The sequence below is a fragment of the Rattus norvegicus genome, chromosome 16 (assembly GCF_036323735.1).
Source record: "Rattus norvegicus strain BN/NHsdMcwi chromosome 16, GRCr8, whole genome shotgun sequence".
Classification (NCBI taxonomy): Eukaryota; Metazoa; Chordata; class Mammalia; order Rodentia; family Muridae; genus Rattus; species Rattus norvegicus.
Window position 1 is genome coordinate 1,336,837 of NC_086034.1, and position 13,975 is coordinate 1,350,811.

The 13,975-nt window shown below is 47.6% G+C and overlaps 1 protein-coding gene and 1 long non-coding RNA gene across 2 annotated transcripts; both read left to right on the forward strand.

The window, feature by feature from the left end:
- The first annotated feature begins 3,231 nt into the window (after positions 1-3,231).
- LOC102553299 (uncharacterized) lies at positions 3,232-6,607 on the forward strand. Its single transcript, XR_360307.5, has 3 exons — positions 3,232-3,527; positions 3,668-3,796; positions 4,137-6,607. It is a non-coding gene; the product is annotated as an uncharacterized LOC102553299 (long non-coding RNA).
- A 3,104-nt stretch (positions 6,608-9,711) lies between these two features.
- On the forward strand, positions 9,712-10,248 carry Lsm5l1 (LSM5 homolog, U6 small nuclear RNA and mRNA degradation associated like 1). The gene has a single exon (XM_039094931.2). It carries the CDS (start codon positions 9,745-9,747, stop codon positions 10,015-10,017), a length of 273 nt encoding a protein of 90 aa, XP_038950859.1. The 5' UTR covers positions 9,712-9,744; the 3' UTR covers positions 10,018-10,248.
- Positions 10,249-13,975: the final 3,727 nt, after the last annotated feature.

Below are 13,975 nucleotides of genomic sequence, written 5' to 3' on the forward strand. Positions count from 1 at the left end.
GGTCACAGGGCAGCCAACACAGATTTAAAAAGTCTTGAGTCAGGAGAACTGGAGGGAAATGCGTGCTAGCCGAGGGGAGGATTAGAACTGCTCTGCCTTTGAGCTAGTGAAGGCATATTTAAAATTAACTGGTGTGTGTGTGTGTGTGTGTGTGTGTGTGTGTGTGTGTGTGTGTTCCATTTGCAAATCCAGATAGCTCTTGGGCGGGTGTGCGCATGTAACCCATCAGGAGCACAAATTGGTTTTACTAATTACCACTACATCGGTAATATCTTCCGACTGCAGAGTGGGTGGTTGGAAAGCCCAGAGGAGAGCCTGAGATGCCCAGCAACTCTTGGCTTTCTTTATCTCCCCAATTTTCTGGATGAAGTCACCTCTTGGTATCACGAATAATGATATTTCCCCCTAGTATGAATTGCAGGGCCAGATTGCTTTTAGAGTTCATACACGTAACTACCATTCTTGCCTTGAGACTAAGAGTCTGACACCTACTTAAAGAGAGACACTGGTCTCTTCCTGGCCTCCAGAATGATTTTGATGCCAGAGGGTACTTGTTTTAAGTGATGACCTCTGCTTCTTTCTCCCCTCCCTCTCCTTGCATTTTCTATCCAGAGCCTGGTTCATGACTAGGAGTTGGTAGGGAAATATTTGGTGGGTTTCGAGGTAGGCAGATGGAAGGATAGTAAGATTAGGCTTCTTCGAAACCTGGGTGGCCTCTGTGGGTGTGTACGTCTGTTCTCAGCACATGTTGCTCAACATGTGGGCTCTGTCCTGAGTAAATGATCAGTAAATGTGAGCAACCTATGGGCAGTTTGTTTGGATAGCAGCTAGCTGGCCTGAGGTCAGTCTCCAGATGGCTTCTGGAGGCAAAAACTACCAATTTCCTGAGATAACATGAGCTTTGGGATGGGTAGAAGTGAAAGGAGGGCACCAGAGGGCTGGTACTCAGCCAATAGGCTGGGCCGGACCCCCTGTGCCTCCCTGCCCAGACACACACACCTTAACGAGAGGCAGTGTTGTGGCCCAGGCAAGGCAAGGGACTTGCAGGAGTCACACAGTAACTGCTCCTAACCATACCGATTCCCTACAGGTCCTACACTGGCAGCTTTGTCCCAGCTTGGAACTGGAGTAGGAGAGAGTGTTGGTGTAAGGCTCCAGTCTCTGCCTCCTTCTCACACTCCTTCCTGAGGAGTCTACTCTACGGTCTACAAAATGGGACCAGAGATAGAAGAAATCGGGATTCAGAGAAGCTTGGGCAGGTTCCTATCCTCAGTTTAAACTAAGGATTTCTAGTCTACCCATCCCCACCCACTTCTCCAGGGACTGGTGGGGCTAAAAAAGTGTCTGCACCATGTGGTAGAGAAGAGTGGCACCGGGCACTTCAATAACAATAATATTCATGCTGTCTAGGAAAAATGAGGAAGGAGGTAGAGGGGACATCTCTATCCTGAAGTCACCCAGGAAGTGGGTCTGAGAAGCATTAGAAGGACTTTGGACCAAGAACTCAGAGGCATAAATAGGAAGACCTGGAGGAAGAAGAGGGAGTTGAGCCTGGGGAGGGGCCTGTAAGGCAAAGGAATGTGTGGCGGAGCTTACAAGCTAGGCTGCTTATCTCTGCAAAACAATGCCTGGTGATTTATCACTCTAAGAAATCCAGGAATCTGAGGATCTCTCCGTTCCCCTATAGCATCAGGAATACAAGGAAGTGCCCTTATCGGACAAGGCTGAGGTTCTTCTCCCCCTGGGCCAGGGCCAGACACTTGGGTGTTTTCAGACCGTGTGTTGACACAGAAGGTGTCAGTTTACAGCAGAGAGGGCAAAATGACAAATGCTCTCCCTGCTCCGGTTCCTGCCCCATCCCCCACCAGGATAGCTCTCTCTAGGGCAGAAGGAGCTTCCCCAGATCTTACTTCTGCTCTTCATGCAATGCTCCAGGTTCCCATTCACAAGAAGCTGGCATTAATCCACAAAGTGAAAATTCCTTTGCACCCCAGCTTCCTGTTCCCCTTCCGTGCATGTTTACACTGAAGGCAACTTCTTATCCGGGGACACACACCCTTGTCATCGGGGCACATAGCTTACTAGACATTAGCTAGATTTTACCTCCACTGACCCCAGATACCCCTCTGCAGGGAACAGATGGTAAAGCCATAGAGCAGCCTGACCACTCTAGAGCCTTCACACAGACTCCTGACCAGCCTTTAAGAGAGCAGCAAGAGACCAGAGATGTAGCTCAACTGAAGATTGTTTGCCTAGCATGTGTGAGGCTTTGTATTACACACCCATCCCTGGGGGGGAAGGGGAGGGAGATGGAGAGGGAGAGGGAGAGGGAGAGGGAGAGGGAGAGGGAGAGGGAGAGGGAGAGGGAGAGGGAGGGAGGGAGGGAGGGAGAAAACAACCACCAACGCTTCTCACAACCTGCCGCCTGGGATACTGAGCCCCAAGGTTGGTGATTGTGCTCCCTTTTGGCCTCCCTCCCTCTCCCTTTCCCTCTCCCTCTCCCCCTTTCCCTCCCTCTCCCTCTTCTTCTCCCCCCCCCCCCCCCACTTAGAGACCAAACTCTCCCTAGCTATGAGACTTCAATAAGCTGAGTGTCCCACCTGAACAGTGTCCTGTTGGGGGTAGGGGTGGGGACTCCTACTGTTGCTCGAATCCCAGGATCACTCAGAAGGGCACAAGTGGCCCAAGGGCTTGCTACTACTGGCAGGCTTCAGCAGGTCTCTGCTCCGTCTCAGGGCTGCAGTACACTGAGGGTGAGCAAGAGAAGGACAACCTGTATGCTGATGGCCTGGACACCTGCACATGGAGCCCAGTCAACACAACGGACTCTCTAAGTTTCAGGAACCTGGAAGTCTTAGAGCCAGGCCTAGGAGCAAGACACCAAACAGTAGTGGAGGGCAGCAGCCACTCTGCTCCCACCTTCGGATTTCACACCCATTTCTGAGAAGTGAAAAGAGGGAAAGGAAAGGCAGGTGGTATGAATTCCTTCAACCATCTGGCAGCAAGAGGGACCCCAGGTCTCCAGTGGATGCTGGCTACTCCAGAGAGAGCAAGAACGAGCAGGAGAGAGCGAGAGAGAGCAAGTGAGAGTGAGCGAGAGCAAGAGAGAGAGAGAGAGAGAGAGAGAGAAGAGGGAGAGAGAGGGAGAGAGCGAGAGCAAGAGAGGGGGAGGGAGGGAGAGAGAGAGGGGGAGAGGAGAGAGAGAGAGAGAGAGAGAGAGAGAGAGAGAGAGAGAGAGAGAGAGAGAGATGCCTCCCAGGTCTACATGTGGAGCCCATCCTCCAGATGAGTGTGACTACTGGCTTGCCCCATGCCTCTATAACAGGCTCCTAAGGGAGTCTTCCTGCAGTATCTCTCTTCAAGATCAGCTCACCAGACCTTTTGTGATCACTCAGGGTCAGTGGTCCAAACAAGAACATGGCCTCCCGTGCGTCTCAGCAGTGGGGAACAGTCTGCAGTTCTCCTGTGCTATGGCTTCTGTGACATTTGTCTGAGAGATGGGATGAAGATGCCGGCCCTGAAACCGAGTGAGCAGAACTCTCTCTTTTACTTTGAGAAAATCCTTGTCAGCATCAAAGAGTCAAGGGGAAGTTGATGGCCACCTGATGGCCGCCTCCCCGGGCTTCCTATATCTTCTATACATACCCATTCAGTCTTTCTGTGCTAGCTATAGTCGTGGAGTCCTAATACTGGCATGGCATTCAGGGGCTTGCCAGTACTTCGTTCCTGACCCTCCGTGTCTACATTCTACCTGAAGCGTCTCCCAGCTCTAACACACGTGGACCCCATCCTCCAGGTGAGTGAGGAAACTGGATTCCCCCCAGGCCTCTAGAACAGCGGGAGTCTTTCTGCAGTATCTCCCCACTGCAAGAGCAGCTGGAAACTGACGTCTTGTGATCGTACCCCCACCCTACCTACTAGACAGCTCCCCTCTGTTCTTGACTCTTCCATGGATGTTTGCATGGCGTGACAGGTGTAAAGCCCATCCTCCTCTCGCTTCCCACCCAGCCCACCACTGGACTGTGAGCTGCTTGGCAGCTATAATCTCCTCTGCTCGCTCCTCTCTGCACCACAGCAAGCCTTCTGTTTACTTAAGGGATGAAGTAATAAACTCAGTATGTCCTTGTGGTTTACAGGCTCAGATATGCAGACTATCGGTCATGTCATGGGACAGCTCAGAGAGACACGGGGATTGAGGAATTGCAAGAAGCCCCGGCAGGGAATGCGAACTGCCAGCATGTGCTGACCATCTGTGTCCTCGAAACATTTGAATGTGCCCCAAGGTTCATGTCCTGGACATGTAATCCCTGCAGGATTGGTATCGAGAGGTGGAGCTCTCACAAGGCAGTCAGATGCTGGGGTTGTAGCTCTAAAGGAGAATGTTTGCCGAGCGTGTGTGAGACTCTGGGTTCCATTGCCCGCATCTCAAAAGAAGAACGATGATTAGGGTCACAGGGGCTCTGCCTCCTGAGTGGACCGATATCACTTTGAAGGGATGGGGCTTATCATAAATGCCTGTTGGCCTAGTCAGGTCACTATGCTGTGACGAAAGACCACAGTCTAAAGCAAGCTGGGGAGGAGAGGGTTTATTTGACTTACATTTTCACAGAGAAGTCTGTCACTGAAAGAAGTCAGGGCTGGAACTCAAGCAGGCCTGAAACCTGGAGGCAGAAGCTGATCAGAGGCCATGGAGGGGTGCTGCCTGCTGATGCTCCTCAAGGCTTGTTCAACCTGATTTCCTATAGAACCCTGGGCCCTCCTACACCAATCACTAATTAAGAAATGCTTTTCAGTCAGATCTTATAGAGACGTTTTCTCGGTCGAGGTTCCTTCCTTTCAGATGACTTCTGTCAAGCTGACATAAAACTAGCCAGCCCAACGTTTTCTGCCTCCCTCTTGCATGTGTGAGTGTGTATGTGCAATTCTATGACGGTGTGCGTGCATGTGAGTATGCCTGCATGTGCACCCATGTCTCAGTCACTCGATACCTTCTGATTAAGGCAGGGTTTCTTACTGAAATCACAGAGGCTGAGGCAAAGGGACCTCAGTGATTGGCAGTTAATGCAGAGACCCAGAAATGGGCAAAGCACTAAGAACAATGACTACTGGTTGCTCAGCACTGAGTGGGTCTCCTCTCCATTTATCCTTTTCCTAAGGCTCAGGAAACACCAGGGAGAGGGTGGAAAGAAGGAGGACAGCCTTTCTACATAGTGAGTTTCAGGCTTGGGCTAAGAGTGAGACCCTGCTTCAATGTCCCCCTTACAACAACAACAACAACAAAAACAGCAACAACAAACTACTTAGACGTAGTGTCTGCTGCTAAGCACGCAGTGCCATAGGGCCAAGCTCAGCCAGTGAGCCCACCTCCTCTCAAGTTGTCCGCTGTCCCATTATGTATGACCATAGACTCTTCCCAACCCCTCCTCCCAACCTCCCCCTCCCCCACACATGCATTTAACTTCCTGCAACTCTAGTTCTCCAGTCAGCATTGAGGGAGATCATCCATTTTGAGATGCCCCTGGGAAAACACATTGAAAGCCAAATGAAAGACTAAGGGGGAAGGGCTCTGCTCTTCCTCCCATTCCAACAGAAGCATCCGCATCTCTGAATCTTGGGGTGAAGATGGTGGAGGAGCAGCCTCTATAAGGGTTACAGCTCAGCTCAACTGTGGTAATGAAGGATCCCCTGAGCTTCGGAGGGTGGCTTGTGCTGACCAGAATCTTGAGAAGAGAGTTTGACTGTGTTGGTCTTTATTGCATGTGTTCAGACGTATGTGTGTGGGTTTCTTTGTGTGTGTGCACACATGCACATATACATGTACTTTTGTCCTCATAAAGTTTCATGGTGGAGAGGACAGACATGACCTGAAGAGATGGCCAGACCTGGGTGGTGGATGGTCTTGAAGAGCGGGGAAGAGGTGGAGGCTGAAAGGCGTTCAGGGAGGAAGAGGTGTGATCAGCGTGGTCTGTCAGGACACTGGCTGCTGTGTGAGCTTGGTCTGGTCTGGAAGGGAGAGGAGTTATTCATTTACCCAAATTCACAGGTTCTCCACTTTGTGTGGCAGAGCACATGCGTTCCATTGAGAAGGTCAGACTGATTCCAAGACAGGCTTCAAATTGGCCGTTAAGAAGACTAGGCCTAAATCTCTGTTTCCAAGAACTGGGCAAGTCCAGGCAAGTACACACCTCAGAAACTACCCTGCCACCCGGCCTGAGGCAAGGACAATGGGTCGGCAGCAGTTTCCAGACTTCCTCAGCTTCTTCCTCAGCGACAGTTTCCAGACCTTTCCAGCAAGTTCCCAGTCACCACACCCTAGTAATGGAATGTCTATAGAGATGGGTCCAACAGATTAACATAGAGGTCACCTACCCTGGAATTCTCTAATGCACTTTAAATCAGACCTGCAAGCTCACTTGGTTGTCTCTCTATCTTGGTAATGGGAGACCCCAGCGTGCTGGACTTCTGCAGAATAAAACACTGCATTTACATACTATTTGAGTCTGAGGTACCATTCTTCGGCGAGTCATGGACCCTTACATCATGTGCTGGAAATAAGATCATCAATGTAAAATAGGAAAGTTTGTAACTTTGGTAAGCTTCCACTTTATAGGAGAGACTTAGACCATAAGTAAGGAAGTGTGATTAAACAGCACAGTAGAAAGTGTGAACAGTGGTAAGGCCCCATTGCTGGGCACACAATACACTCTGGTTGCAAGACAAAGCCATCAAGCTGGAACTGACAGAGAACTTCCTTCCAGCTGGCTAAACTGCATAGTCTTAAAATGTGCTGTGCACGTCACTGGGGTAGAAAAGCCATCAGTGATATTACCCTGCATGTTCCATTACAAACCTGTCAGGAAAGCCGCACTCTCTGATGCAATAATGGCAATTGGTTTTAATTGGAGTTGAGACCTGAGGCACAGGAAGGACTTCAGGCCTGGTACCATAAACGTGGTCACATGCTTATGACTAAGACAGTCATTGGTCCAAGGCAATACCTACAACTGTTATCTTGTTATGTGTTAAACATTCATGGATAGATAGATGGATGAATAGATAGGTAGACAGATAGATATAGATAGTTAAATAGATAGATAGATAGATAAGGATGGATAGGTAGGTAGATAAAAAGATATAAATGGATAGACTAATAAATGATTGATAGATACAGATAGATAGATAGATAGATAGATAGATAGATAGATAAGTATGTAGATAAATAGATATGAATGGATAGATAAAAGATAGATGATAGATAGATAGATAGACAGACAGACAGACAGAAGATAGAGTGCCAGCCTCTACTGAAGTGGAAATTTAACAGTTCTTTGGAAAGTCAGTTGTGTTGGATGGTGTTTTGCTGGGGCAAACACATGAAGGAGTGTTTTCCTAAAGTGGACATAAGTGAAAGGATGTTCCACTAAAGGAAGCATGTGAAAGGACACATGATGGATTCTTTGCTATGACATGCATATATTAGTCCACCTTACAGTGCATGGCTGAGCTCCATTTGCCGGGACCCCATAGAGAGAAACGCACCAAAAAACTTCTGGTGGCGTGCTGTGGTTTCTCGCTGCTTCCAAGGACTTGGGCTGATTGGCAGAGTGACGTCAGCTGAGACAGACTCACGTGCTGAGGCAAGGCCTGTGGAGGACACGTGATGTTTGGCGGGTATAGAAAGGACCGGACAGACAGTGACAGGGGCTGAGCTTGGCTTTCTTTTAGAGCTGGCTGAGCAATGCTTGTGAATCTCGAGTCTTCGATGATCTTCGCTTCACTGAGAGAGGCAGAGCTGAGAACTTTTCCTGGAGTTCCTGTTGGCTTTGGTCCTTCCTGCTACTTGTGCTGAGGCTGAAGCCTAGCTCTTCCTGCTAGGACATGCCACAGCTGCTGCTAACTCTACCGAAAGGACTGCTGATATATCCATAAAGTGTTTGCAACTGGATTGAGCTGCTGGTGCTGACTTCTGTGAACTAGACTGCCAATTTCCTGACAACACAGATTGCTCCAAAGAATCCTTTCTAAACAGGTTCACTTCCCCTGTATCCTTTCCTTCCCAAACCTCTGGTGAGTGTTGGGCTAAAAGGGCGGTTAAAAGTAGGATTTGAAATTGTGTTCGCAGCCTTCACCGCGCTTTGCTGAGCTCCAGCCGAAGAAGAAGGGGGGGGGGGGTGTAAGTAAGGAGGTGCCCACACCATGGCTCATAAATCCACTGGTGGTAAAGCACCCAGGAAACAACTGGCTACAGAAGCCACTCGCAAGGGTGCGCCTTCTACTGGAGGAGTGAAGAAACCTCATCGTTACAGGCCTGGTACTGTAGCACTCTGTGAATCAAACGCTATCAGAAGTCCACTGAACTTCTGATTCGCAAGCTCCCCTTTCAGCGTCTGGCGGGAGAAATGGCTCAGGACTTCAAAACAGACCTGCGCTTACGGAGCGAAGCTATTGGTGCTTTGCAGGAGGAAAGTGAGGCCTGTCTTTTTGAAGATACCAACCTGTGTGCTATCCATGCCAAACGTGTAACAATTACGCCAAAGGATATCCAGCTAGCATACTGCATACATGGAGAACATGCTTAAGAGTCCACTATGAGGGGAAGCATCTCATTCTCAAAAAAATTTTTTTCCTCTTTCTGTTATTAGTTCTGAATGTTAGATATTTTTTCCATGGGGTCAAAGGTACCTAAGTCTATGTTTGGGAATGGAAACAAAGGGGACAGAATCAGGTATTGGCAGTTTCTCCACGTTCATTTGTGTGTGAATTTTTAATGTAAATACAAGATGTAAAGCATTAATGTAAGCAAAATGTTTCAGTGAACACATTTCAACAGCTCAACTTTATAACAATTATAAATAAACCTGCTAGAATCTTCTGGACAAGTTGCCAGCATTTGGAATTGTTTTTTAAAAGAATAAGAAAATTTCTTATTGTCGGCAACTAAATGGTGTTTGTAGCATTTTATCATACAGTAGATTCCATCCACTTTTCTAACAGAGTTGTCCTACATGCAAATACATGTTTTTAACGTTGTCTGTCTCTGTGTTGTTCCTGTAAGTTTGCTATTAAAATATATTAAACTAAAAAAAAAAGTAGGATTTTGAAAAAAATTAAAGTTACACTCAACCTCAAACCAAAAAAAGCCTCTCTTGGGGTTGGGGATTTAGCTCAGTGGTAGAGCGCTTGCCTAGGAAGCGCAAGGCCCTGGGTTCGGTCCCCAGCTCCGAAAAAAAGAACCAAAAAAAAAAAAGAAAAAGCCTCTCTTGTCCATGCTCGGCAGCGAATGCAGAGACCCACAAGTGGCCAAAGTACTATGAGCAGTGACTATCAGTGCTCTCAGCGCTAAGTGGGACCTCTCTATCAATCCCACCCCCAAGGCCCAGGAAGCAGCTGGAAAGGGGCGGGGCTGTAAGAGCCGTAAAGTGCTGTCTTCCAGACATGATCCGGCCATTGCACACATGAACTGACTGTGGCTATGGCTACCAGCCGAGATGGAGCCAACAAGATTAGTCAGCGTTCCAATAGGCAGCCCTGACTGACCTCTGTGTGCTATTAAAAAAGAAAGCAAAAAGGAGAAATGAACTTGGTGTGTCATTTAAAAACAGAAAGAAGAGCCATGAAGCAGGGAGGGGGACGGGTTAGGATGGATATGATTGGTATCCATGGTTGACATGTTTGAAAGTGTCAACGGCTTAAGAAGAGAGATTGGATTAAGAAACACTAAAAGAGGCCACTTCCGGCGTGGCCATGGCGGTTAACGCGACCACGAACCGGTCTCAACTCCTGCCACTAGAGCTTGTAGCCAAGTGTATAGGATCAAGAATTCACATTGTGATGAAGAGTGATAAAGACATCGTGGGTACACCTCTAGGATTTGATGACTTTGTCAATATGGTGTTGGAAGATGTCACAGAGTTTGAAATTACACCAGAAGGAAGAAGAATTACAAAATTAGATCAAATTCTACTAAATGGAAATAATATAACAATGCTGGTTCCTGGAGAAGGGCCTGAAGTTTGAGTGGATTTCCTTGACTTATGCTGGATTCTGGCTTTGTTTTTTTTCAAACCTTTAATGTTTAGATTCTATAAAATGAAGTTTCCGTTAAAGGGAAACACTCTGAAGATATACATCCATTTTTCTAAGCTAATCATGGTTATTTTGGGAAGAGAAGAGTTTTGTTTTGTCTTGTTTTTTAAAGACTAAAAAAAATAAAGATGGTTTTGGTTTAAAAAAAGAAAGAAAGAAAAAGAATAGCAAAGCAAGAAGGTGGGATAGAAAAGTCCAGGTGTGGGGACTGAGCCTACAGCTTAGCCTCCATAAGGCTCTAGACTCAATCTCCAGAAACCAGGCATCGTGTTGCAGGCCTGCTGCGATCTGAACACTTGATGAAGACAGAAGGGTAAGGAGTTCAAGGTCTCCCCAGCAACATAGTAAGCTTGAGGTAAGCCTGTGGGACCTCAAACTGTGCCTTCAAAAGAAGAAAAGGAGGGGGGAGTAGGAAGAGAAGGAAGAAGAGGAGGAGGAGAAACAGAAGGAGGACAAGGAGACAGAGAGGGAAACAGAAAGATAAAGAAGAATCCACTCGGACATGATGGCCCTGACTTGGTCCTTGATCTTGGAAGTCTGAGGCAAGAAGATCACAGATTTAAGGCCAAACCAGGAGTGACTGCACACGTGGTTAATCCCAGGACTCAGGATGCAGTAGCAAAGGCTGGCAGCTCTCTTCCTTCAAGGCCAGACTAGTACAGAGTGAGTTCCAGGAAGCCAGAACCCAGGGCTACACAGAGACTCCGTCTCAAAAAAAAAAAAAAAAAAAAAAAAAAAAAAAATTCAAGGCCCATCTGGGTTACATAAGGAATCACTGTCTCAAACTAAAAGAGAAAAATCAAGTCAAGAATTGCTCTAATGGAGCCACTGGAAATGGCCTCTCTGAGAATTGACAAATCAAGGCCTGTACAAAGGGAGGAGGCCCAGTTTGGAGACATGAGGAGGAAGATGGTCCAGAAATCAGGAAGCCAAAAGTTGCAAGGTCGAACTGTGCTTCAAGTGTCCAGGGGACATGGGAGAACCAAGGGACCCAGTGGACCCGGAGTCCAGTGGAGGGTAGAGGACGCAGGGAGAATGAGACCAGCGCAGAGCTTCACGGGGCCCTGCCAAGACAGTAGCTCTTATTGTGAGTGGGTAGGAGGGATCCCTGAGTGTCCTGAGTGAAGTGACACCATCTGAATGATGACTAAAAGCCAACAAGGGAAGGATACACTCGGGGCAGTGGCCACTGCACACAACCAGGCAAGAGATGCCAGGACTTGCTGAGAAGAGTTGCCTGGTGTCTGGGTGGTCAACTGGGGCTCTTTTGGATGTGTTCCTGAAGTAGAGATGATGAGGACAAGCAGAGCTTTAGAGTCTGAGGCAGAGGGCGGCATCTTGGGCTTGCTGCAGGCCGTGTGGAATCTCAGCCTCCAGAACGGTGAGCTCTAACTGCCCCTCCTCTGTCTGCTTTTGCTTTCTGTCCCATCGGCTGTTTCTCTGGAGCGTCTGCCTGCCTGGCTGCTGCATGCGTCTCGCCTTGGGTACTCACACTACAGTACTGCAGTCACCTCAGTTGTGTAACGCTTTTTTCCCTTTGCATCACTTTGGTTAAGTAGCAATCCAGCGTGACAAGCTCTGACTCAGACTCAAGCAGGTCTGCTGGCCCAGGCAGAGACAAGGGCTGAGTTTGCCGTGAGATACTATCCAGATGCACAGTGAGCCTCTCAGGGTGGAAGGCCTGGAATCTGAGGTTGGTATGCCATGGGCCCTGTGCCCTGGCAAAGGCTCTTCACAGATCTGGAAATATCCCCCAGCAACAAGCTCCCTATAGGGACCAGGAGCTCCTGGACCAGGAGTTAAGCAGTGCCCTCCTGCATTCTCCACTTCCTGAGCCTGGATTCAGAGCACTAGACATCCAGTGCAGGCACCACATTTTATTATTTTTTTTTCTCTTGGAGCAGGATTCCACACTTTACTCTAGCAAAAGCATTGCCCTGAGCTTGACAGGAAGCCAAGATAGATGGTGGTCTTGTTTCAAGTAGGACAGCATCTTCGAATCCCCTCTACTGTAGGCCAAGAGGTTCCCTTTCTCAGGGCCATCGTCTGTGAAAGTAAAATGGATTTATTCTCCAGTGTGAAACAGACCCAGGGGGGGCACTTAGTGGTCCTTGGTCATCATCAACAGTCATCATTAAAAACTTTAATTAATTGTGCAATGTCCACTTGTTTTTTCAGGGCTGGTCACTGCCCTGGGGGAATTTATTATCTGAGATAGATAAAGTTGTTCAAGATGCCTGGAAGCAAGGCTTGCAAACACAAGGAAGAGTGTGGAACTCGACAGACGGAAAGGATCTGAGCAGAGGGAAAACGTTTCATGCCCTGGATGTGACACCAAAAGCTCACGTGGCCACCCATCGGGAAAGCGGGACTTTAGGAGAACGAGAGTCCTTTGTGTTCTGAAGCACATTACCAAGGCTTCCAGAGGGCAGCCCGCAGGACAAGGGACACATTCCTCATCTCACGTACCTCAAGAGGAACTTGCATCTGCCATAGATGACCAACAATCTCAGCTCTTTAATAATAATAATAATAATAATAATAATAATAATAATAATAATAATACAACCAGCATAGGCACTGAAGTGATGGCTCTACAGAGAGAGTCCAATGTGGGAGCATGAAGAGAAAGGAAAACCCTGGAGGCCCCTCTGACCAGCTAGTCTAGCTGAGAAGGTTCACGGAGAGACCTTGTCTCAGAAAGTCAAGTGAAGGGCTGGAGAGATTGCTCAGCAGGTCAAGGTACCTGCTGCCAAGCCTGATGACCTGAGTTCATCCCAAAGGATGATGGGAGGAAATAACTACCACCATCTGCAGCCTATTGATCTCTGACCTCTACACATACACACACACACACACACACACACACACACACACGTATGCACGCACACACACATACAGCTTAGTCTACCAGATGCTTACCTGGGGTCTAACCTCAGGACCTCATAAACCAGGTATGGTAGTGTACACTTGAAATACCAGCCCTTAGGAGGATCAGGAGTTCCAGGTTATCCTTAGTTACTGCACTGGGAGTTTGAGGCAAACCTGGACTAGACTATATATACACCCTGTCTCCCCTTGTGTGTGTGTGTGTTTAATTTACAAATAAATTATACATTATATTTTATAATAAATTGTAATAATTCTGTTTTTAAAGAGCAAATAATCTGCTTAGTAATTTCTCCAAAGAAGGTGAATAAATCACCCTAAGGCACTGAACCTCCTTAGTTAGCAGAGTAATGAAAATTAAAACCACAGTGAAATACCTCCTTAAACCTACGAGGACTGAGCAGGGTGTGGAGAAGCTAAGAGTCTGAATACTGGCGTTGGACACGATGCAGTCATACATACGTACAGTTTGAAGGTTGCTTAAAGCATGAGACAGAATTATGACATGACCCAGCAAAAAGGATCTACCCAGAAGAACCGAAAACAGAGGCTCAGATGTCCGCGAATGATTGTGGTAGCAGTACTCATGTTACAAGGGGCAGGGACCGTGAACTCCATGATCTGGTGGAGGGGGGGGCAAATGCTGATATTCATCCAAGAGGAGAAACAAATTGCTAGTCCAGGTAGTGCATAGCAAGCCAAGAAAACCTTAGGGTGAGTGCAAAAGCCATACTGATAAGGTCCATTTTTTAAGGATTTTTACTTAAATAAATGTCAGAAATAGGCAAGTTCACTGACCCTGAGAGCAATCTGCAGGTACTGAAGGCTGGGGAACAATGGTGACCAACTGCTCAATGGACATGGATTTTCATTTGGGGCTGAAAATTACCTGGAATTTAATAATACTAATAGTTCTCCAACTAGGAACTAAGTAAGGAACAGCCACACCCTTGAAAGGGTTCACTCTCCTCCGTGTGAATCCTGATATCAAAGAAAAAGA

Coding starts and splice junctions, on each gene's coding strand:
- Lsm5l1 (XM_039094931.2), top strand. CDS start 9,745: ATGGCGGTTAACGCGACCACGAACCGGTCTCAACTCCTGCCACTAGAG.